This window comes from Typopeltis vanoorti, chromosome 16 (assembly GCF_054136105.1).
Source record: "Typopeltis vanoorti isolate ZY-2024b chromosome 16, IOZ_Tvanoo_1.0, whole genome shotgun sequence".
NCBI classification, from domain to species: domain Eukaryota; kingdom Metazoa; phylum Arthropoda; class Arachnida; order Uropygi; family Thelyphonidae; genus Typopeltis; species Typopeltis vanoorti.
This window is the reverse complement of record NC_143564.1, coordinates 37155354-37180351: the sequence shown is the minus strand read 5'-3', so window position 1 is coordinate 37180351 and position 24998 is coordinate 37155354. Positions and strand designations below refer to the sequence as shown.

Here is a 24998-nt window from a genome sequence, read left to right as displayed (position 1 = left end):
GGGCATGCACGGCCAGATTAAGCTGGCTTGGGGGGGCCAGCTAATTATAGTTTAGGGGTCCCATAAATTTTACCCACAGGGTAAAATTTATGGGACCCCTAAACTATAACAAAAAATTAAACACACATAATATGTGATTTAATATTTTTATGTCAAAACAATTCAATAAATTTTTTCTTTATAATAACATCAGGAATAAAATATCTAAAAAAAATATAAAAATGAAAATTACAACAAAATAATAAAATATTTTAAGAAAAAAAGGTGAAATTCTCTATGTGTATGACTTAATAATGAACCCATCATTTGTATATCCATATCCTTCCCAATTTCAGCACATTCACAAATACACAAAAAATCAAGCAAAGAGAAAGATATGTAGAAAAATGCAAACTTTTCAAAATCTTCCAGATTCACTTCATAAATATAAGTGGTCTTAGTTCCAACTTCAGTGATGTTCATTTTCATCTCAAATCTGCAAAACCATCCCCACTTTTCCTAATGGAAAGTCACATTTCAGCTTCTTCAAACACTAGTACAGTCATCCCCCGAGTTATGTAAGTAATGTGTTCCGTAAACCTTTACGTAAGTCGAATTTATAAATTGCTTAAGTGTAACTTCGTAAGAAACTGTAATATTTATTATTATTATATGTATGTATATATACAGATATGTATATTATTTACACAGTATTATTTTATAAATGAAACATTATGCGGCAGTATTTACTCGGATATGAACTATAAAAGTATGAAAAATATACAGATATGTATATTATTTACACAGTATTATTTTATAAATGAAACATCATGCGGCAGTATTTACTCGGATATGAACTATAAAAGTATGAAAAATATATAAAAGAATATAAAAACAAACTGAAATAACACTTTTCAAATAAAAAATCCTTCACTATCGTATTCACTGTTGAAATAGGTCGATTTATATCCCGAGCTATTGTTGATATAATTTTCCCGTCTTCATACATACGAATTATTTTCAACTTTTCTTCTAAAGTAATTCCAGACCTTTGTTTTTTAGATTTATTACCAGCTAGTACTACTGATGGGCTGGTGAAAGGAGGAATTGTTTATGGAGTCCTTATTTCTAATTGGTAGGTTTCAGTTTGAATATTACAGCTTTTGCGCACTTGCCCTCTGCTGCTCTTGGCATTTACCGGTAACTCGTCACTGCCTGTTGCTATTCATTACATTTGCTGTGAATGCTGAATCTAGTTAACATTATGTCATTGCATACTGTAATGGATGTCAAAGATGCAAACATGTTCATATGCACTAGTAGTTGTAATTTTCGAGATTTATTACGTAACTGCGAATTTACGAAAGCTGGGGGATGACTGTACTCTTTGCACCATTACCAATTATGCACTTTTTTAACTCTTTTCATCTCAGAGGTGGGATACGTGCATATGTTCACTCTGACATGATAAATAAGAGAGTTTCCAACTTAGATTTTTTTAAAAAAAAATCTTATTTGGCTAAATATCTCACTGGTTCATTCAACCAAGTTCATTTAATGTCTATTGATCTCCTGAAGCTGCCAACCATTCTGAATTTTCATTCTTTCAGTGATAGATTTCTCTGATCAAACTTTCCTAATAGTGAAGTCATCTTTCTTGGATAGTTTTACTGTTAACAACTCCAAATAACATTCCTTTTCCACTTGCAGTGATCCAGTAAATAGAGATTGTAGAATCAGTAAGTAGAATTGTATTTATCTAATGCTTTTGCATAATTACTAGAGAAAATGCTGATCTCTTGGCTCCTTCCTTGATAAACATATTCCTACCATTCCAAACACAGAACATTCAATGATACTCCTTTTAATTTTCTACCAGAGAAAAAAGATAAAAATATCCAAACTCAATGTCCAAGAAAAGTTTCTTGGCATGTTTGGAGCTGGACAGTGAATGGATGTTGACCAGCAGCTGCTTGCATATTTGTGGACTTGAGGGAAAGTGGAAAATGGTATCTGCAAGTTTAGTGGAACAGTGCACATGAAAATACCTGTGGAAGGCAAAAATAGTACATCTATAAGATAGTGACTGGAGTGATCAGTGAGAGAGTTCACCAGTTAACTGTTAATGGCATCAGTTCATTTTCAGAGAAAATTCTGGCACACCATCCCATATGCAAAATCCATATTTTAAGCGAGGACAAAACTTGGGATTTCTACAGGTGAAAAATAAGTATTAGTTTCGATGGGCATTAGTTCTGGAGAACAAGTTTTAAGCACGATCAAGCCGAAAAAAAGTATTCTTTTTCAACTTAAGTTTTCTGGGGATGAAAAAAATTGTGGATGTGATATGACACCTGTAATCTCTCTCCTAGAGGTGAGACTAGAGGTGTCATTTGGTCAAAGAAGAAATATCTGATTTTGCAGGAAAATCTCAGTATTATCAAGTGAGGAGAGGTAAAGTGTAGTCTTTCTTGCATGAAATAAGATACGAACAAGGTTTCCCTCACTCTATTGAAACATGGTAAGGAGATCAGTGTGTAAGTCACTGATTACGAAAGATATTATAGCATAGGGATCGACGAGTACTATATGGTTTTTCATATAAAAAGAAGAATGGAAAATACTGTAAAATTATTTATAGGTCATTTATGAATATGGATGTTCATAAATGATCCATCTCATGTCTAAACAAACTACAGAGCCTTGAGGTATTTCTGGCATTGGTAGAAAAATTTAAAGAGAAAGAAATGCTTAAGGGTCTAAACTGTATAATTGGGAGGAAGTCTTCACATAGCCTGTTAAGGAATGTAGAGAACCAACCAGGCTTCTGACCTAATATCCAATCCTTACCTTTTTGTAGTCATCCTGTTAGGTGTCAATCTGGATACTGAACAAATGAGGATGAACTGACAATTTGGAATATAGCCAACCAAATTGTATTCTTATCAGCTTAAACGATAGTGTAAAATGATGGTGTCTGTGCAGTTAGCCTAGTCGCTATGCGCTTCACAACCATATGCCTGAGGAATGAGTGTCCTAGGTTCGATTCCTGTCCCCCCCCCCATTTGATAGGTACCAGCAAGTTGTATATGGGGGAGCAATATCCTGGAATGGAAGGCACTAGTGGTGTGCTTCAGGGGTCTGTTTTAGAGCCATTGCCATTTAATCTGTATGTTAATAATGAAGATTTGGATAGGGATATTCAGTTGTTTGTATATGATGCAAAGTTGGAACGAACTATGAAAAGTAGAGATGTTGTGGCCTTACAAGAAGACTTGAATAGATTGAGTGAATGGGCATGGGAGTTCAATGTTGCAAAATGTAAGGTTTTGAAATTTGGAAAGAAACAAAGATGGGATGTAAAATTTATGCTTGGTGGGGATATATTGTTGGAGGTGGAGAAAATAAGGGATCTTGGGGTGATAGTGGATAAGGAGCTGAAATTTAGGGAACACATTGCCAAAATTGTGAAGACAACACAAAGAATTCTTGGAATGATGCAGAGGACACTGATTTGTAGAAATAAGGAGATTCTTGTTCCATTGTATAAGGCTCCGACTAGGTCACACATGGACTACTGTACACAGATTTGGTCACCTGGTTTTCAAAAGGGCAAAGAGATCTTGGAAAGGGTCCAGAGGTGACTGACTAAGGTAGTTTCTGATCTCTGGAATGTCAAATATGAGGAAAGGTTAAGAAGGTGCAATTTAAAGTCTAGTGGATAGGAGGAAGATGAGTGATATGATAGAGACCTACAAGTTAGTAAGGGGTTGTTATAGGATCGATGTAGAAGGGATTTTACGGAAAACAGTGGGAGATCAGGGGAAAACCAGAGGTCATGCCTGGAAGCTGTATAAGGAGGGTGTGAGCAGGGGCATGAAAAGGAGATCTTTTGCATGCAGAGTTGTGAATGAATTGAATACCTTGCTTGAGATGGTGGTGTCTGCAGAGAAATTGAATGTGTTTAAGGTACGGTATGATGAGCTGTGTGTATGACAAAAGGAACCTCCTAGATGAGTCTTTGACTCAATGGGAGGGGGGGGTCTTAGAATAATAATAAAGTGCAAACTCATTTAAATGTGAGTGGCTGGATAAATGTGACAATCTGTTTATAAACTGCATGTATATGCAGTATTTAAGTAGGCTAAAGGAATAAGTATTTAGGTTGTTGTTCTTATACAAATATTTTGCAAGCATACAAGATCATTCAACAAAGATGTGACATGCACATTGAGTATAAGACTGGAAACTTGCACCCAAGATGTTTTTCATGTGCACATGGACGTCAAAAATTAGAGAATATTGCTCTTTATAATACATTTAAAATTTATCTCTGACCATTTTATTGGCAAAAAAAAACATTAATGCATAGCCTACCCTTGATATTTTAAAGGCAGCTCCATGCTCTTTTATAAACCTAGCTAGTCAATGCTTCTGATTTGTATTTACTAATGATCTTATTTGCTAACTGTTTTCAAGCCATGTGCAATAAATTCTTTCATTGGACTACCTTAGCACTTATTTGAAAACAGATTTGGATAGTAGTCTTTGCCTTTAGATGGAATGTTGGATGAAAGCCTTTATTCTAGTAAGACTTATTTTAGTTATTTGGTTAGAGCAGGTGTCTAGATCAGAAGAGAAAGAGGCAGTCATTCCATTTGGCACTGTTGTCATGCCATTGTTTTGTTTTTTTATTATTATTTCTCTACTTATTTTTTTTTTTTTTAATCTGCAATGCTACTGAAATTTTTTGTGTTGATCTGTATGACTAATTTCTGTTGAGGAGTTGAAGAGCAAAGGTATGAAGTAAGGGTGTAAAAGACACATCTGTATGTCTCCCAGTCTCCAGGCCATTACATGGCCTTAGCAGTTCCCTACACTAAGACCACTTCCACACTGCTTAGTGTGGAAGGCAGCAGGATAATGGAGCTAGATTGTTTACTAGCTGATCAGGAAATCTCCAACTGAATTAGGATCAGGTTTGGTTCCATGTGCTATCTAGCAGCTAACCTATGGAATGTTTTACTGCTGCATCCTTGAACGGTAAAGGATTGATACTCCTACAAATGTCCAAAGCTGTCACCCACACTGCATGTGAGAAGGGAGAGGAAGAAACTGGAAACACTGTTCTGAGAACCTAACATGCAATAGTCATTTTCAGGCCTCCAATAAGGCAGTAGTGTTTCATTTGGTAATTAATACACTCAAGATACCTATATAGTAGGCACTGTAAAAGTTCCTGCTATGGTAGGCATCTATTTCCTCCAACTAGGAAAGGTATGCATTTCTGGCAGTAATACTTGCCAGGGTCCCATTTATGTAAAAATGGTACACCATGGTAAGATGGAATTGGTCTGGATGGGAGAGGCTATATGTTGCATACATCACCAGTTAATTGGTGGCTAAAGTATATTCATATAGTATACTTAGAAGGGTCACCCTACCCCCAAATAAATATAAAAAGTAAAATAAAATAAAAGTACCCAGAAAGTAATGGCAAACGTCTTGGCATTTCTATACATTGGTAAAGAGGCCAGGACATTGTAATCTAATAATACATTTCCCCCTAATAGTGAAAGACGATTTCACTATTAGGAAAGGTACACCCAAGAAAATCAACATTTAGAGAAAGAAAGTCAAAAAGTTCATAATATTTGGCAGCATTATGAGAGTAATGTGGACAAAACAAACTTGATGGAATGAAGCTAACAGATTTTTAAGTCAGCTTTTTAAATATGAAAGTAATTTGTATATGGTGCTAAAGGATAACAGAATAAATGTTTCTTGTGTAAATGCCATCTTTGAGACAGAGTGAGTCAGAGAGCATAATTGGGAAAAGTGAAAAAGCTGAAAGTGGAGGTTTCTGTTTGGAAAATGTGTAATTTGGGAGACTGGAGATGATGGCTGGAACCAAGAACATACATTGGTGAAGTTGAAAGCAAAAGAAAGAATGAATGTGAAAGAATAACTTTATTGAATGCAGATGGTACTCGAGTGTCAGAAGCTAAAGAAATTGTTCGATTAATGAGTGCTCACTTTGCTAAGATATAACAACCAGGTGTATGTAACATGGTGCATAGTGCTACTGTTACATTGGATGAAGAGGTGCATATCAATGAAAATGAGGTTGAAGAGCTTATTCCATAACCTGGATAAGATTTTGTCTACAGGGACAGATGGAAGGAACATCAGCCCATTTGCTAAATGAATATTCAGCCGAATTGGCTAGGCCTTTCACATGTTTATATAACTCAAGTCTCACTCAGCTCAGGAATGGAAGGAATTTATGTTAATTCCATTGTACAAGGGTGGTGCAAAAACCGATATGTCTAACTACCGACCTCACTATCTCTGGTGTGGTAGTGAAGATTTTAGAGAAGTTGGTAAGAACCTGCATTCAGAAATGGGTAGACAAACAAGCTATACTCTACAAGGAGCAGCATGGGTTTACTAAGGAAGGTTTTTTTTTTTTTTTAGCAATTTGCTCATATTTTATAACAAGTTTTACGGCAGATATAGAGAATGGATACACTATGGTAATGTTGGATTTCTCTAAGGCATTTGATAGCATACCCCGTTAAAGGCTGTTGCATAAACTGGAGAAAATGGGAATAGAATATAAACTCTTGACTTGAATCAGTGGATAGTTGACAGATATCAAAAAGTGGTATACAGTGGGTGTGAATCTGCCAGATTTAAGGTGACCAGTAGTGTACCTCAAGGTTCAGTCCTTGGGCCATTATTGTTCAATCTATACATTAATGACATTAGCTAGGGTCTAACATCAGATGTGTAACTGTTTGCTAATGATGCAAATATAGGCAGGGCAATCTGGGAAGCTACTGACATTCAGCACTTACAAAATGATTTGAATAGACTGGAAATTTGGGCAAACGAAAATGGCTATCAGTTTAATGTTAGTAAGTGTAAAGTTAAGCACTTTGGCATGATGATTCCAGTGGCATATTATATTAATGGAGTTACGCTACAAGAATTGAGGAGGCAAGGTATATTGGCAGATAAGAATTTGAAGTGCAAAGGTCACAGAGCAAAAGTTGCAAATACAATTCAAAGGATAACTGCAATGTTGAAACGCACCTTGATATGTAAGGATAAGGAAGTCATTTTGCTTCTTTATAAAGCTTTGATAAGACCACACCTGGATTATTGTGTGCAGATTTGGTCTCCAAGGGGATAAAGAAACTGCAGAAAGGGTGCAAAGAAGAGTTACAAAGAATATATCCAGATTATGGATTTAGAGTGAGGACAGATTGCAAGCATGTGGATTACAGATCCTGGTAAACAGGAGAAAGAGGGATGATATGACAGAGGTCTATAAACTTTTGAATGGATGTTATAGGTGGAGAGAGAACACAGGGGTCATCCATGGAGGTGAAGTTTCTTCACAGTCAAGATAGGGGCAAGAGCTAGGTTTTTCTCCCAGTGAGAGCAATGAGTGGAATAGTTTGCCTTTAGGGGTAGTGAGTGCATGTAGTGTGAATGAATTTAATGAAAGTTATGATGGCTTGGTTTGGGTGATTTATAACTACCCTCAATGAGTCCTTGACTCCCTAGAGGTCTCAGATAATAATATGCAAATAAAAAAAAGGACTAGAAAAGATGTTATCAGAACTGGTCTTCATCTGTTATCTGTAACTAATTGTTTCTACTTTTTTTTATTTTATTTGTGTATAACTTTTGCTAGTAGCCCTTGATGATGATGCAAGTCCAACAACTTATGAAACTTGAAGGGTTATATTGTTTATTAAACTTATATGTCCAAACAAAAATGTGATCCCAATAACTGAAAATTAAGCTGTGCCAATTAAAAGTAACATGAAAAGAAATTAGAGAAATTAGCCATGACACTTGTGTTAAAAATAAAACTTAACTGATCAAAGAATATTGATCAGTGATATGAAAGGACTGGGGAAAATTATGAGAGTGAATAGACTGCAAGGGGTCACATGATAGGACTCAAGATTAAAAAAAAAAAAAACTGTCTGCTTGTTATGTGAGTTGCCTGGATGGGACATGGTTTTTGAATATGCAGGTAGAGTTAATCTGAGATGTCTTGATCATTTAAACAAAACGATTTAAAAAGGAAGGTGAAAAAAAGATTCAGAGGAAAACCAAGTGATAGATCGACTAAATGTATTTTATTATTATTTTCTAATGCAATTTTACAATCAAGATATGAATCACAGATTTTATACGTGTCCAAATCCTAAGAACCAACACTATTTTCTGAAAATTACACCCTCAAATTCAGATGAATCACCTTGTGGCAATTTGTATAACTAATGATTTCGAGTAGAAAGCATGTACACATTGAAATTTTCAAATTGTGTGCATGGCTCACAATTTGAAAATTTCAATGTGTACATGCTCATTGTACAAAAACCATGAAAAAGGATAAAAGGCAAAAGGTTGTGCTCAGCAAATTGTCTGAAAGAAGCCCTTTTCATGAAGGAATAAAGCTGCAAACTTGGATATCTTGTAATGTCTCAAATGTATCAAAGACATCATCTAGATGATTTCATGCAGGGAAGAATTATTGGAATACTTGAAGGTTACTGAATTACTGATATTGCCAAAGAGTTTGGAATTTCACATAGCAATTGTATCCAGGCTCTGGGCAGCATTTCAAACTAAACGAAATGTGTTCGGACATCTGCAAAGAGGTCACCCTCACTCCACCATGAAACATGAAGACAGATTTTTGGTTAAAACAACAAAACGTAATCGACGCACCACGGTGGGTCAGCTTGCAAGTCTTTTCCATTCAAGCAAAGGTAAGTTGATATCTCAATAAACTGTGGCAAGATGCCTGCAAAAAGTAAGCCTGTAGTCTGCATCCCTTTATCCACAGCTCATTGTAAAGCACATTTACAGTGGTGTATAAAATCCATAAAAATTGGACCAGACATCAATGGGCTAATGTACTCTTTACAGATGATCTTTTTATTCTTTTCTCCAATTCTAGACTACACTTGATTTGGCATGAAAGTGGTACTGCTCACCATCATGAGAATGTTTTGAAAGGATAGCTATGGCAGTGCTGGGGTCATGGTGAGGAGAGACATTATGCTTAATGGATGCACCAAACTATAAGTACTGTAAAAAGCAACTATGACTGGTGAACGATATTGCAACAAAGTTCTTCAAAGTTATGTTCAATTGTTCCATGGTGTTGTAGACAAAGAATTCATTTTTATTGATGATAGTTCCACATCACATTGTACACGAACAGTGGAGATACTTCTGCAGGCCAAGGATAATCAATTCAAGTGGTCACCACGCTCTCCAGGTATCGGCTCCGTAGAACCTCGAAATTCCCATCCAGAAAACAAACAAGGCCTTATCCTTGCTCTGAAGGAGGAGTGGACCAGTTTGCCTCAAGAACTCCTGAATCACTTGGTGCTAAGCATGGTACGACGCTGTGAGAGCTGCATACAGTTCTGGTTAGACATATTCCATACTGAAATGTCTCTCCATATAGTTTACTATAAGCACGTACATTAATTCCTTAACTTCATCCTTAGAAAATTTGTAATTTTTGCCAAAAATGTATTGCAATTTAATTTGTATGAAATTTATCATGCATTTTTTTATGTAATATAATTTATTAGTATGCTGTCAATAAATTTAGCTGTGGTCATGAAAACTTTTTCATATACAGGTAAAAATGTAGTTTGTCCTTAGGTTTTGGATACAAGTGTGTGTATATACTATACAAATTACGTAAGAAAACATACATTTCTTTCGAAAGGTAAATGGATAAGTCAAACACAGAGTCTACTCAACTGAATAATCCCTCTCATCTAACCATTTACTTGCAATTTCCAGAGTTAGGGTCATAGTTTGCTATCTTCTGATTTGATGGTCCAGCTTGATAATCTATTATGTTATTTAAAAATTAATGGAAGAATCTTGCAAAACTAGAGATTTTGAAAATAGCATAGAACCATGTTAATACAGATGAACTTGCTTAATGGCTGATATTGAATCACAACAATACATACAAATGAAACCAAATAACAGCCTGATAACATTTCCATGTAGCAAGAAAGGCTTCGTTACAAAAACATTCTACTAATTACATTGTAATTAATGGTAGATGCCTCTAAGGAGAATGACTGGACTTAAGGAATTTGCTCTGCTGGAAATATGAACTAAAAAAAAAAAAAAAATTCAGAGTATCCTGCTAAGAGGAGCAATACAGATGCATCCAATGAATTGCATAAAATGACAGAGAGATATCTGCACCTAAAGAAAATAAAAACTGCATGTTCCATAGTCTCTCTGAAATGTGATATTAGAAAGTACAAAAAAAGATTTCTTCCTCCTTTTAAACAAAGAATCATGGAGAATATACAGTTGGGAAATGTAAAATGGTGAAGCAAGACTTAAAACTTGAATATGACAGCTGGGTTTCAGTGAGAAACAGCAAATGTGGCTTAATGGAATTAGAGATGGCAATAGACATAAATTGAGGTAACTTTGGGTTGTGTATGTTGATGACGTATTTTCATCAGTGTTTAGGAATTTCTTTGTATTTGTTGAGATGCTCTTTTTAGGAGTGTTTCACAAAATGTTAGGCACCTGTCAGATTTATTTTATTTGTCCATATGCAAGTCATTCTTCAGCTTAGACTAGCTAGACCTCACTGAAATTTGGTACTCAATAAATTGTACAACAATTTGTTGAGTCATCTTAAAATTACAGCTACATCCAGTACAAAGTTATATAAATCTATAACTCTACACTGGATACATGGAAATGCAATGAAAAGTGGAATTTAGGACAGTCTCTAAAGTTTGTCCTCCAGTTCACTATTGGTTTCAAGCAGCTCATTATTACTGACAAAATTTCACAAAACAAGTCAAAATAATGGTAATAATTCAGCTATGGCCGGATGGATTTTAATGAAATTCAGTATGATTAATTTTAATGTTAGCATTACTTGCAAAAGGTTGATAAACTATAGCAGATTTAGCATTTAGGCTGAGTGTAATTTGGAAATCCTTCAAGGTCATCCATGGAAATCCATTCAAGCCCACATTAGGCCTTCCAAAAGCAGGTGACTGTCTCAATACAGGTGATGAAAGTTGTCAGCTACCTAAAAATATTTAGGTAGCGTACTCAGATAACCTAAATATGATTCATAATAGATCTATTCATTTGTTTTGTCATTTCTGAGATTTGCAAGTTTGGCAGGTTATGGATTACAGGGATTAAATTTCAGGTCAACCCAAAAATGATCTTATAATACAATTTAAAAGGAAATTCATCTACGGTAAAGCTTCCAGTACAAACTATTTCTTCATTCCGTATGAATATGCTATCGTGAAAGTTGATTACGTACACTAAGATGAAACTGGATTAATATTGGAACACCACTATATTTCAGAGAAATCTCAAATGCAAACACACATTTTCCATCCTTCTTGGCATACTCACTCACAAGTCTATATTGAGCCCAGTGAACCAGCCCACACTCAATTTGCTCAAAAGTGTTCTACTGGGTTGAAATCAGGACTATGCAGACCAATCAAGCTTATTTTCTCAAACCATGCTGCAGTGTCATACTGAAAGAAATGCGAGTCTGTTCTTTTTGTAAACTGCACAATTCATTACCCAGAATTGTTGCACATCTGTTGGCAGTTGACGTTCAGACACTATAGCCAAAGGTCGTCTGAGGTAATAGGAGAAGCAGATGTTCTCTAGGTATCTTATTCATGCAATAATAAAAAAAAAAGTGTGCTATTGAATACAGCAGTTGGAAAGTTTATATGGCAACTGTCCTTCTGTAGAAACTGCAACTGTAGCACTTTATGTGTATTCTAATCTGAATTCTTAGGTAAGTGTTTCCATATCTGAGTGTCAAAATTTTGTCTTAGTAAATTTCCTTTAAAACCATTGCTTTGGGGTGGGGCAGGGGCAGGGGGGGGGAGAGTTGGCTTGGACTCTTTGGATATTCATCGTATTATCACTTACAATTGCATTTACAGTAAATGAAATTTACTAAAGAAATATATAACAGAAATGTGAAAGACCTTCCTATATTTCTTGAGTAAATTTAATATCAAAAAAGTCCCATCCAAAGTCCCATGGCAGCAATGCTATTTTAAAGCAAATTCACTATGATAAACCTTCCACTATAACAAACAATAGCAAGAGTTGTCTGTATGAAGTTAATATTTATATTAATTCCAACAAATTAGGGATTTTAATATATTCTATATTAGCTTATCTAAACTAAGTGTTAAGAGCAGCCTATCTATTGATCACCTAGCTAGCTGAATGGTTGAAGTTTATGATCCCCACCAGCAGAGTGAGTTGAAATCCCACTTCAGGCAAATTTTATCACATTGCCTAAAACCAATAGCTTTGTTATTGGAGGTCAGAAGTTACTTGAAAAAGTTCAATTTATATCTCTAGAATAGGAGTTTCTCAGTTATTTAACCTTCAACTTACTAATGGTAATGTATTATAGATTTCCAAATTTCAAGAGTGGAATTTAAAAAAAAAAAAAAAAAAAAAAAATTACTCACATGCATATAGTTGACTCACTTTAGCAACAGCATTAGAACAAATTATTCTTTTGGTCCTACAGGTTCATTATAGTGAGCTGTTTGTAGTTTGCTAACATAGAACTAATGTACTCAGAGCAAACTAATACTACTCTCAATTAGTACACCTACTGATATTATCTCAAAAGAAGATGCTCGTGCTTTATATTTAAAATTATTTATTCTCAGCTTTATGGAACAAAGTGCTTACATATTTATTTGATAATTTTATTTATAATACTGTTGTACAAAAATTATTCTGCATTAATCTGAATAGTTTACACATGGTGACCTATGCAGGTTCAGTTAGGAACAAGTTAGGATAAAATCTTAAGCCTTCAACTGAATCATCACGACATAGTAACCCTTCCTTTTCAGCCAGCAGCAATCTGAAACAGAAATGAAAAAGTGATTCATATAATAATCAACATGTAAAAAATATCAAAAAAATAAACAGCTATGATGATCTTATTGCATGTTGACAAAATGAATAAAACACATTTTATGGAGAACATATCTGATGTAACCTTAATATAACTATAAAAATACATGTTTATTCTACTAGTTTCTTACACTATGGCGTACTTCATCTGGAATACAGTTATTTCTCAATGTGATATACCTACAGTAGCAAAATGTTTCTTAAAACAGACTAACATTAATGGAATTTGCTGAAATATACAGTAATTTATATTGTATTGAGAAGTCACACACATGCTTCTTTGTTTATTTCTGCTCATAATCTACCTCCATGAATTTTGGATTTCTTTTTATGGGCAGACCACAGTTGGTTTAGGATAGGGGCCTTGATTTTTTATTACACCTTATTGGACACAGTGTCATTTTGGAAGCTTATTTAAACTTACAAATAGTTATTAAATTCAATAAATGGTTCTGTTAGTTCCTGCATTAACTAATCATTTTCCTTTGTAGTGTGATGTCAGGCCTGATTTATATTATCTTTTATTCTTAACATCCTTAATGTGATTAAGGAACACGTGCACTAGACATATTAAAATAACTTTTACAGCTTATACACGTAACAAAAATTATATAGAATTTATTTAAAAACTCTAATATATTTTATCCAATGTTATGTGGACATTGTCAGGGAGATAGACCATTAACTACATTCAAAAGATAAATCAAACTAATGAGTCATAAATCATACTTATTATCAGCTCATGTCTCGGTTGCAGCTGAAATATATGATATTACACTATTAGAGTTCAAAGGAACAATTGTAGTAAGCTGCATAGATAAAAATTATTTAAAATAATTATAAATTAAAAAACTTTATAAACAATTAATAGTGATCACTTCCCAAAACTTGGATATTGGCATACAGTCTGATCAGTTCAGGTTCAAACAATTTTGTAGCATTTCATGTATCATTGAAAAGATGATCGAATTTGAACTTGCTGGATTGAATAAGTTTTGTCTGGTTCCAAAGAACTCTATGCCTAGTGTCAATAGTGTGAGAAGCAAGGCCAGACTCAGACTTGTCAGATTCCAAAAATGCAATATTGTAATATATGAAAGATGACACGAGCAGGATACTTGATAGACACATGGTAAGGAAAGAGGTTGTAATGTATCTTTTGTTGATGGTAGGAAGGAAGAAAGTTTCCAAGCTGGTTCGAATGAAGCATATAGATTAAATTTACAAAGAATTTTTGCTATCTGTTCTGAAATTTCTTTAAGGTAGGGTATTAAAATTCTTTTCATACCAGATTGTAGTCAGGTAGAATGATGATAATTATCAATAATTTTTTTTGGTAGTTTTGTTGCATCCATTACTATCAGATTGCTTTTAATTCTATTCAGTTCATCAACATAGATTCACGGGGATCAGAAGAGCAGATCGTATGAGCTCTATGTGCAAGATTCTTGATGATACCTATTTTTTATGGTGATAAATGAATGGCTTCCAAACTATTGGCCTCCGATAAAATGAAAATTCAAAATGACCAGTGATTATGAATTATTAGAGTATCCAAAAAGGATAGTTGGTTCAATAGTTGCATTCAATAGTGAACTTGCTACAAGAGTACAAGGAAAATTGATTTTCTCTAGGAAATGAAGTAATTCTGACTCAGTGTAGGACTAGACTGCAAATGTATCATCAATAAAATGTAACATATACAAGGCTGAGGGAATATAGTGTCAAAGTGCTCTTTTTCTAGAATTTCCATAAAATAATCAGCTAAAGCTGGTGAGATAGGACTGCCCACTGCTGTTCATTCTATTTGTTTGAAAACTTTATTATGCCATGTAAAATAGCCTGCATTGATAAATTTAAATAGGTTGACAGTGTCTTCTGGGAAATCAGATTATAAAAATTGAAGCGCTCTTGTAGTGGTATGTTGGTGAATAGGAAGACTACATCAAAAGAAACCATAATCTTGTTATCAGAGAGATGTAGATTTTTTTTTCTCTTTGAAGTCAAGACCGTTTTTGTCATAAGAGTTAGTATGGCTAGTGAGATTCTGATGACAAGAGATGTTTTGTAAGATAGTAAGTTGGAGAGCCAATACAGGCACCCCACTATTGGGCATAGTGGGGTGCCATCCTTATGTATTTTAGGAAAACCATAGAAACAAGGTAGATGGGCACAATGAATTTGTAAGTGCTCAACAGTAGGGGCATTCCATGATTGTACATTGTCTAATAATTTATTTAATTTATTGATTTGACTTTTTGTTGGATCCCTACTATAACACTGTAGGTTCATCTATCTCTTAATAAGATTAATTTTACAATTATACTTGGTATTCATGGTAACCCTTGTCAACCTTCATGATTACAATATTGGCATAGGGAGTGATGAGCTTGTACTTTGGAGAAGGGATATATTTAAAAGGAGGTGATTTTTGCTTTTGGCAATCTCAAATTGTAATTTATTGGCTTCATATGTATGCAATTCTGATACCTATTTTCCACATTTACCATGATTAGTAAATATGGTATATGTCAAGGAGACAAGGCAAAATCAGGACCTTTAGATAAAACATTTAGTTAATTATTTGTCAGTAGTCTATTTTTTTTTTTTAGCAGCTGCTTTAATTTTTTAAAGCAGTTATTGGTTGAATATACTGTGGCAGTTTCTTCCTTCTAATATTTCAAACTTACAAATTAATCTATGTTTATGGATGAAACATGCTTGTCTGGCCATGGATGATGAAATACGAGATAACTCTAAATGGTCTTGATTGAGAATGTCTTTTAAAGTAGTTTCAAGTTCCAGAAGTTGGACATTATTTACATAAAAATTATATTTTTATTTAAATCTCCATTTCATGCATTTGATTTACTAATAATGCCTTGTTTGCTTTATGATAAATCTTCTATGCAGAAAGTAACTGGATGTTTTTTTTAAAACCAAATTAGGAATAATACCAGCAGTGCAACATTCTTTAAGGAACATGAGTTATGCAGATTCACTCTCTTCAAATGTACCTTATTGTATCTTCTTACAGATTTCCAGTGTTCCTCACCATAGAGGTTTGCAATTAATAGCTTTAATGAAACGTGCACTAAACACATTAAAATAGCTTTCATGGCTTACACATGTAACAAAAATGATATAAATTTATTCAAAAACTGCAATATTTCATCCAGTGTTACGTGGACATCGTCAGGGAGTAGACCGTCAACTACATTTAAAAGATTAATTAAAAATATTAGAAGGAAGAAACTTCCACAATATTCAACCAATAATTGTTCTTTCATATGATTCTCTCTTGAACATCCTATTTGTCTGAGTAAATATATGCCAAATACACAGAAAATTTTATATACACCTGGCTTCTTGAAAGGTGTATCAAAACTGTTTTGGTGATAGGCACTGTAGAGATTTTTTTTTTCTTCCCATAGGTGTAAAGAAAACTTTGAGGTAGTAGTGTTTCAACATGTCAGCTATTTTTTCTGTAGTGTATGGTAAAGAGGCTGAAGCCTTGTAATTATTCTTTATAGCTGATGTGTTATAACAAAACAAATTCTTTCATTATTCAGCCTTTAACCTAAGAATTTGAAGATATGGCATGAAATTAATAATGGCAGAACAAAAGGATAGAAAGAAAGTAATCTAATATTAATATTCAAAAATGTAGAAGCAGTGACAATTGAGATACAGTAGTCTCCACTTTTTGCCCCTTTCAAATAGTCGCCATGTTTCATCATCATGAATATTTTTGGAAAGTGTATTATGCTAAGAAAGAAACATGACCACAGTAAGAAGTCTGACCATTTAAAATATTCAACAGATATTTCATTCTGAGTATCACAAAACATCATCAGTGTATAAAACTAAGAACAATGGAAATTTCAAACATAGTTGATTATAATTGTGCTTATCTATTAAATGCAATCTCATTTGTTGGCCTAGTTGGCTGAGTGGTTAACATACCTGTTCTCTGACCAACAGGCTGCAGGGCAGGTTAGAATGTCACTGCAGGCATATATATATATATATATATATATATATATATATATCCCCTTCTTCATATATCCCCTTCATACATCCCCTTCTTGGAGATGTGTTTTGGCATTAAAGGTAAATATTAAGATTAGTGATCGGAGCTTGTTCCACCTTTGCCACGAGTTGCCCTGTTCCTGCACTACCTGTGGGATCAGTTAGACTTGCATCAATTGCAGGCGCAAACTTGACTTTTAGTCTGTTTGCTTACTTGGGAAATGGAGTAAAACCAGGTTTAAAATTGCTTGGTATCTTTAACATATATTTATACCCAAGGTAAAAATACTTTCTACATATATATATATATATATATATATATATATATATATATATATATATATATATATATATAATTGTCTTTAGGTGGTAGATGAATTTGACTCTCCAGCGTGAGACCATCACTACTCCACAAATTTTCCGAGTGGCCAAAACTGGTTGAAAAAGTTCCATGTTTGGCCTCTAGAGCAGAGTTTTCAGATTATCTGAAATATATAAAAATTACAAAAATAAAGTAAACGTGATTAAAAAAAAAAAAAAAAACATTTAGACTACTGATAGTACTAATGTACTACAGGCATCTAATCTTCCATGGTTGAGAGAGAAATAAAAAAAATTACTAGCGAATTTAAAGATTAAAAAAATTATTTCATTCAATTAGAAATTACAATTTTCCAATTTTTAAGAGTTTTTAAGATAAAAAGTCCATCATTAAGATTAAGATGTGGACAATGTAATAAGACTTTGGTTCTTTATTCTTCACAATTGAAGTGTTTAATGTGGTAGTTTGGAATTATCACAAACAATCCTGGTTAGTATCAGCCCTATGCTGGATCAATTTACACTCATGATTTTACAAGAACTTATGGTTTTATAGTCATTATGGCATTTGTGCATGTTTGCATTGATGTCAAAAAAGTGTACAAATGAGAATTTTCTCTTATGGATCTTCACTGGTTAAAAATTTCACTTCCACTTAAATTCCTTTATCTCTCTCTCTCTCTCTCTCAGAGCTATTAATCTAAACTTTATGATTTTCATTCTTTGTCTTTGTTTTCTGCAGTTTTTCTAAATAATAGCTCTGACTTCTCTCCAAAAAGGGGGAACCAAACAAGAACATACTAAAGCATTTCTTCTCACCAGAGATCTCACACCAGTATGCCAGATTTTAACCGCTTATCAAACACTGATCTCTTCACTAATGATCCTTCTAAATACACAGGGGATTATGTTTATCTTCTAGGCAGTTCAATCACAATGATTTATGCTTGGATGAAAAGAATACACAAAGCTAACTTCATGTTTTATGGCATCAAAAGAATGCTGCCAAGTAAGAATCACTGTGATTTCTACACTGTATTTCCTTGAATGGATTTCAGACATTTATTTCCCATTTCATTTTAAATTTTTATTTCCCTTATCTAAGTCTAATCAGCATGCTAAGGCTGTTCAAGAGAATAAAAAATAAATAAATAAACAAAAAAAAACAACACTGCAACTGCCTCTCCTTGCCATCTTCCATTCTATGTATACCACAGCTGAAAATAGTTGTAAACAAATGCATTTCTGAAACAATTTGAAAGGACCAAAAAATGAGAAAACTTAATATAATACTTTCTGACCACCTGCTCTCTAAACCTACTTCCACTTCTTTTGCATCTAATGGTTCTGCTGTATTCATTACCCATTGGAAAGGCAACAATCCTTAATGATCTTTTACCATTCACAACTAATATTATTAAATATTCTTCCAGGATGAGATCAGAAGAGTAGTTAACTGTCAAAGCTAGAAATGGGAAAGGGGGGGGATTTCTGTATAACCTGTAAGGCAGGGTTTCCTCAAACTTTTTCTACGACGGAACACTTCACAAATCCTGAAATGTTCATGGAACACCTTGGTTATTTTGTAATGTATTAATTAATTGGTAATTTAGCTTCTTTTATTGTTAATTAATAATTAATTGGTAATTTAGCTCCTTTTATTGTTAATTAATAATTGATAGGTAATTTAGCTAATTTATTTGTTAATTAATAATTGATAATTATTAATTAATTAAACATCAATTAAACCATCATTAAATTAATTTGTGCTGATTTTCATTGACATATCCCATTCTGATCACCAAAAATTTATAAGTATTTACGAGTGAATGCAGACTTTTTCTCCTGTGTGCTGGTTTTGTATGTTAGGTAAATATAAATAAAATAAATGAGTAAATCTAAGCGTTAAGAATAAACAATCATTTATTGTCAAATATTAATTAGTAAAAACAAAACACATAAAAATAGTAAAACGTATATTGCAAATTAAGTTCTTAATGACTCCGATGTTTTTAGGTCTTTGAATTACAAATTCTTTTGATATCAGGCACAATATTAGAAAGTTGAATTCTCATATCTGGTGTAGCATCGAGTCTGTTCCTAGACTTTGATTTGGTTGCAGCATAGTATGAAAATCCTGCCTCGCATAAATATGTCATTGTAAAAGGAAGTAAAACAAAAATAGCTAATTTTGATAAGCTTGTCCAGAAATCATTTATTGGCAGTTCATCGTATTTTTGTTTTAAATCAGAGTCACTAATTAAGTCAATTAGATTTTCATAGTCACTTGCGCTGAAGCCTGCTGGCTTAGCTGTCCCTGTAAATGGGGATTCAGAACCCAGGAATTGTCCTCACTGGATTTTGGAAAATATTGCAAAAGGGTTGATTGCAAGTGATGCAAGTGTTCTAAAATTACGTTAGATATTTCTTCATTTACTTTAGAATTTATTTCAGTCAAAAATTCATGCAAGATGGGAAAACAATCAAAATTATTCTGTTCAACTGTAGAAATCCAGAATTGCAACTTCCTATCAAAAGATGCGATTTTATCTCTTGTATTAAAAATTGTAATATTCTTTCCTTGTAATGATAAGTTAATTTCATTGCACTTTGTAAAAATATCTGCCAGATCGCAAGACACATATGCAAGACCATGAAGAATTTCTTAATAATTCAATAAAATTTTGTCCTAAATTATGTGACATCAAGAAGACATTAACTCACTACGAAGTTCAAAAAGCCTCAATAATGCTTTTCCTCTGGATAGCCATCTCACTTCAGTATGTAATAAAAGTGCATTATTGTGCACTACCCATTTCATTGCACAAAATTTTAAATAATCTGGATTGAAGTGGTCGAGATTTTACATAGTTAATCATTCTTTCAACTTCATCCAAAATAGTTTTTAAATATGTACGAATTCTTTTTTGTTACTAGTGCTTGTCTATGCAAAACACAATGACTTTTGGTGGCTCTTGTAGCTACTTGCAGGATACATGTTACAACTCCCTTCATCTTTCCTACCATTGCTTGAACACTATCTGTACCAATATCAATACACTTCTCCCAACCAATTTCCTGTTTTGTAACATAATTATTAATACAGTTGAATATATCTTCTCCGGTAGTTTTTTCTTGTAGATATTCGCACATGAGTAAATCTTCTTCAATACTTTTATCAAATATGTAACGAACAAACACTAGTAATACAGCGAGTCATCCATTTGCAATGAATATTCACTGCAGCCCAAGTAGATGAATTAGCTCTATTTCTATGTCAGCAGAAAGATCTTTGATGCGGCGTGAAACAGTATCATTTGATAATTGTACTGCATCTATTTTTTTAGCAACCTGCTCGTTTAACATGCATGATACAATGTCTTTCACACAAGGCTTAATGAGCGTCTCACCAATTGTATGAACTTCACCATGAAGTTAACTCACGCGAAAATACGCCTCTGTTGCATTTTCAGTTGTAGCAATTGTAGCCATTTGAAGTTTAGATTTTTCTAGCGAGTCACGTTGTCTCTTAAAAAAATGTATATCTTTTCCTTTGTAATCAGTGTGTTTCGTTTTGAAGTGCCTACGAAATTTAGCTGGAGCCAAAGAACTGTTTACTAGTATTTTACTACATAAAACATCAGGAGCATGTGTATTGCCAATGCACGTAAATCCATAATTTAAATAACTTTCATGGTACTTCCATTTTGGTCTGTTCTTAGATGACTCTTTCTTTAATATTAGTTTTTGAAGAAACCACCGTTTTCAATTCCATATCTTCTCCAATCATACGAGTAGATGTGTCAGCAGAAGTACTTGCTCCTCCTTGTGTTAAAGTTCCTGTCTTTAAACAAGAATCCATGGGTATTTTTTCAATAATATTAAAATTCCAATATTTGTCAGAGCTATAATAAAAACAAATAGAATTTTGTTGTAAAGGTAACTTTCCAACAAAAACAATAAGATTATAAATAAGAAATGTGTCGAATAATATAAAAGTAAATGAATAATGCAAAATAGTAAAAAAAGACTGCAACACACAAAAGTAAATATGAATTGTAACAATACTTGTAAGAAAAGTACTAAACTGTATCAAATAATGTAAAAGCAATTGTAATAAGAATGATATGATAAAATGTTCAGTAACAAAAATTAAACAGTTCGAAATAAATCAGATAGTAATTATAAAATTAGTTAAAAGAATAAGAAGAATTCTTTTTTTAAAAGCCGCCCTTGCCATATAATACTCCCTATATATGGGAATAAAAAGGCGTTAGCTGATTTCTTTTTTTCCGATAACCCGGTCCCAACAAATTTACTCGTAAATACCTTTCCAATTTTTTTTTAAAGTTCATACATTAACATAAGTATTAATAATTAATTATGGCATAATCATAAAGAGTATTAGTACACTTATGTATGCAGTGTGGCATGTTGACAAATATAAATTACATTTAAATTAGTTATCAATCACTGGCCTAATGAAATGTTGTAGCATGTCGTAGTTTATTCAGGCAAACATCATTAAATTAATTTGTGCTGATTTTCATTTACATATCCCATTCTGATCACGAAATATATTTATAATATTATTATAAGTACTTATGAGTGAATGCAGACTTTTTCTCCTGTGTGCTGGTAGTTTTCTCCTCCTTTTGTACATCCTGGAGATCTTTGTAAGCTTCAGGTGGATGACTCACTATCTGTTCCATCACAAACACCTTCAATAAGAGATTTCTTAATACCAAAATTAAACAAAGTGCCTTGTCTCTTATTCATATCGGATTTTAACTCTGTATTGTTATTACTTTTAAAAAAAATCACTGCACTCCGGTTTCAGAACAAGCACTTACACACTGCAATACGAATTTGCGAAGAAAGTATTCAGTACTAATAGATTTGAGAACCGGATACAGACTACCTCGATCTTCAATTTCAGTGGAAAAATTTTCTTTATACTTCCTTGCTGATTGGTCACTGATATTTGCAATGCAGATGTTATTTCGTTCAGTTTTGAGAACAAGCCGCCCATTGTTGTAATCGGCTTGCAGGCAATTTTATGATCGGTCATAAACGGCAGTATTCTCTTTCCCAATTGTTGAAAGATTTCAATGTGTGTAAATTAACGTTAATTCATGAATACTTCCATGTTTAAAAATATGCTGCTTGGTCACTGACATTTGCTACACAGATGTCATTTCCTTCATTTTTGAGAACAGAGGATATGCCACCACTGTTATAATCCGCTTGCAGGCAATTTTTATGATCCGTCATAAACAGCGTTATTCCCTTTCCCAAATGTTGAAATGTTTCGATGTGTGAAAATTAACGATACACAGATGTTATTAGGTGTTCTGCGTCTGAGCTTTTCGACATATTCATGAATATTATTCTCCTCAGAATATTTTTACTATAAAATATTTATTCATGAAAAATGCTTAGAAAACTAAAATGACAAATTTTAGAACTTCTCACGGAATACCTATTCACCTTCTGCGGAACACAGTTTGAGAAACCCTGCTGTAAGGAATGCAGAGAACTGACCAAGACTTCTTACCAAATGGCCAATCCTCAACTTCTCATGCCATGTCTTATTATTATGTATCTACCTCAATACTGAATGAATGAGGATGAGCTAATTGGTTTTTTTTTTTTTTTTTTTTTTTTTTTTTTGTAGAATTACAGATAGCAAGTTCGTCTGTTTTGAGATGAAAAACCCAACTTTCTAGAATAGAAAAACACTGTCACCTCCATATGAAACAAGTTACCTCATCTTTATAAAGTCATAATAAAAGATTTTCAAGTCTTAGACAGGATTCACACCCAAGTTTTGCCAAACAGGAGTCAAAGCTGTATAACTGAGAGGAGACCTCCACATAGCCTTTAAAGGAATGCGGAGAACCGACCAGGGCTTCTGACCTAATGTCCAATCCTCACCTTCTCGTGGTGCACCCTGTTGGGTATCTACTTTGATACTGAACGAACGAGGATGGGCTGGCAATTTGGGATTTAGCCGACCAAATTGTATTCTTATTGGTTAAACCAAAATAAAAAATGATGGTACAACATGACAAAATTTCATGCCAGCTGGGGCGTCGCCCGGTTAAACAAGGCCCCCGTTGTTTTCGCCAGGGAACCAGGGCGAACAGCGAAAAGTCAGCTACTGGAACAAATCTGAAAACAAACCCCAACTCAACATCACCAGAGTTAAAGATCGGTACTATCAACATAAGAAGCCTGAATGGCAAAGAAATGGAGCTAGCTGAGGAATTAGATAAGTACCAGATTGACATAATAGGGGTGACTGAAACAAAAAAGACAAAAACTGGTGAGATCTTTCTGAGCAATAAATACAAAATGTTATATTCAGGCAATAACAATCAAGGAAAAGAAGGAGTAGCCATAGTATTCAACACAAAATACAAGGCTAATCTTCTTGAATGGCAGTCAGTCTCAAGTAGAGTAATGTGGGCAAATATGAGAATGGGGAACTGGACAATGAGACTTATTTGTGCCTATGGTCCCACAGAAGGTTCTACTAAGGTAGAAGTGGAGGAATTTTTTGACGCTTTAGAAAAAGCAACTGACACAATGAAAAAGGAAAAGTTGGTCCTTGTTGGGGATCTAAATAGTAGAGTAGGAAATGATTGTGAGACATACAAAAATATTTTGGGAAAATTTGGAGAAAAGAGCAAAGCTAATAATAATGGCAAATATCTGTTGGATTTCTGCTCAGGACATGGACTGGTTATTACTAACACCATGTTCCAACATAAAAATGTGCACAAATTCACATGGAGAGAAGAGGCTAGGAATAAGAAAAGTCTCATTGACTATGTTATTGTTGATAGTGATGTTTTCTCCCTGGTGCAGGACACCAGAGTGTACAGAGGATTTGAAATTGGAAGTGATCACTATTTAGTCTTGAGCAGGATAAAATTGAATTTCATATTGAAAAGAATAACATGTAAGAAAGTTTTAAAGCGAATAAAAGTTGAGCAGCTCTCAGATGTGAACTGTAGACTAAAATACACAAAGATTATTGCAGAAAAAAATGAAAGAGTTTGAGAACAGGAATCAAACCTTGGAGATTCAGTGGCAAACTCTGAAGGAAACATTGATTAATTCTGCCAGAGAGGCATGTGGTGAGGTTGTGTGCAAAGATAAAAAAATCAGAACTCCCTGGTGGACACAGGAAGTTAAAGAGGCAGTGAAGGAAAAGAAGAAAGCATATCAAAAGTTCCTGGCAAATAAGTCAGCTTTTACTCTTACAGAATACAGAGACAAATGTAAGAAAGCTAAACAGTGTGTAAAACTAGCTAAACAAAAGTCATGGGAGGACTTTGGCAAGAATATAGAAAATAAATATCAAGAAGGTGGCAAAATATTCTGGAGGTTGTTGAAGAAGCTTAGGAATGGAGGAAAGAGTGCTGTAAAAGGAATTAGAGATGATAAAGGTGAAATGAAAACAGGAGAAAAAGATATCCTTGAAGTATGGAGTAATTACTTTGAAAAACTGCTAAATGAAACAAACAGTGATGACAGCACAGTGATAAAAAACACTGACCAGGCATGCAGTCAGGAATACATATCCATACTTGAAGTAGAAAAAGCCATCAAAGGCTTGAAATGTGGAAAGGCAGCAGGAG

The 24998-nt window shown here is 33.8% G+C and overlaps 1 protein-coding gene across 1 annotated transcript in view; it reads right to left on the bottom strand.

Annotated features, from left to right (window-relative positions):
- Positions 1–12716: 12716 nt before the first annotated feature.
- Vps36 (vacuolar protein sorting 36) overlaps positions 12717–24998 on the bottom strand; it is a 211821-nt gene continuing 199539 nt past the window's right edge. The window contains exon 13 of the mRNA XM_090406161.1: positions 12717–12943. Within this exon, the coding sequence (XP_090262287.1) occupies positions 12847–12943 (97 nt within the window). The 3' untranslated portion in view covers positions 12717–12846. The remainder of the gene's footprint in view (positions 12944–24998) is intronic.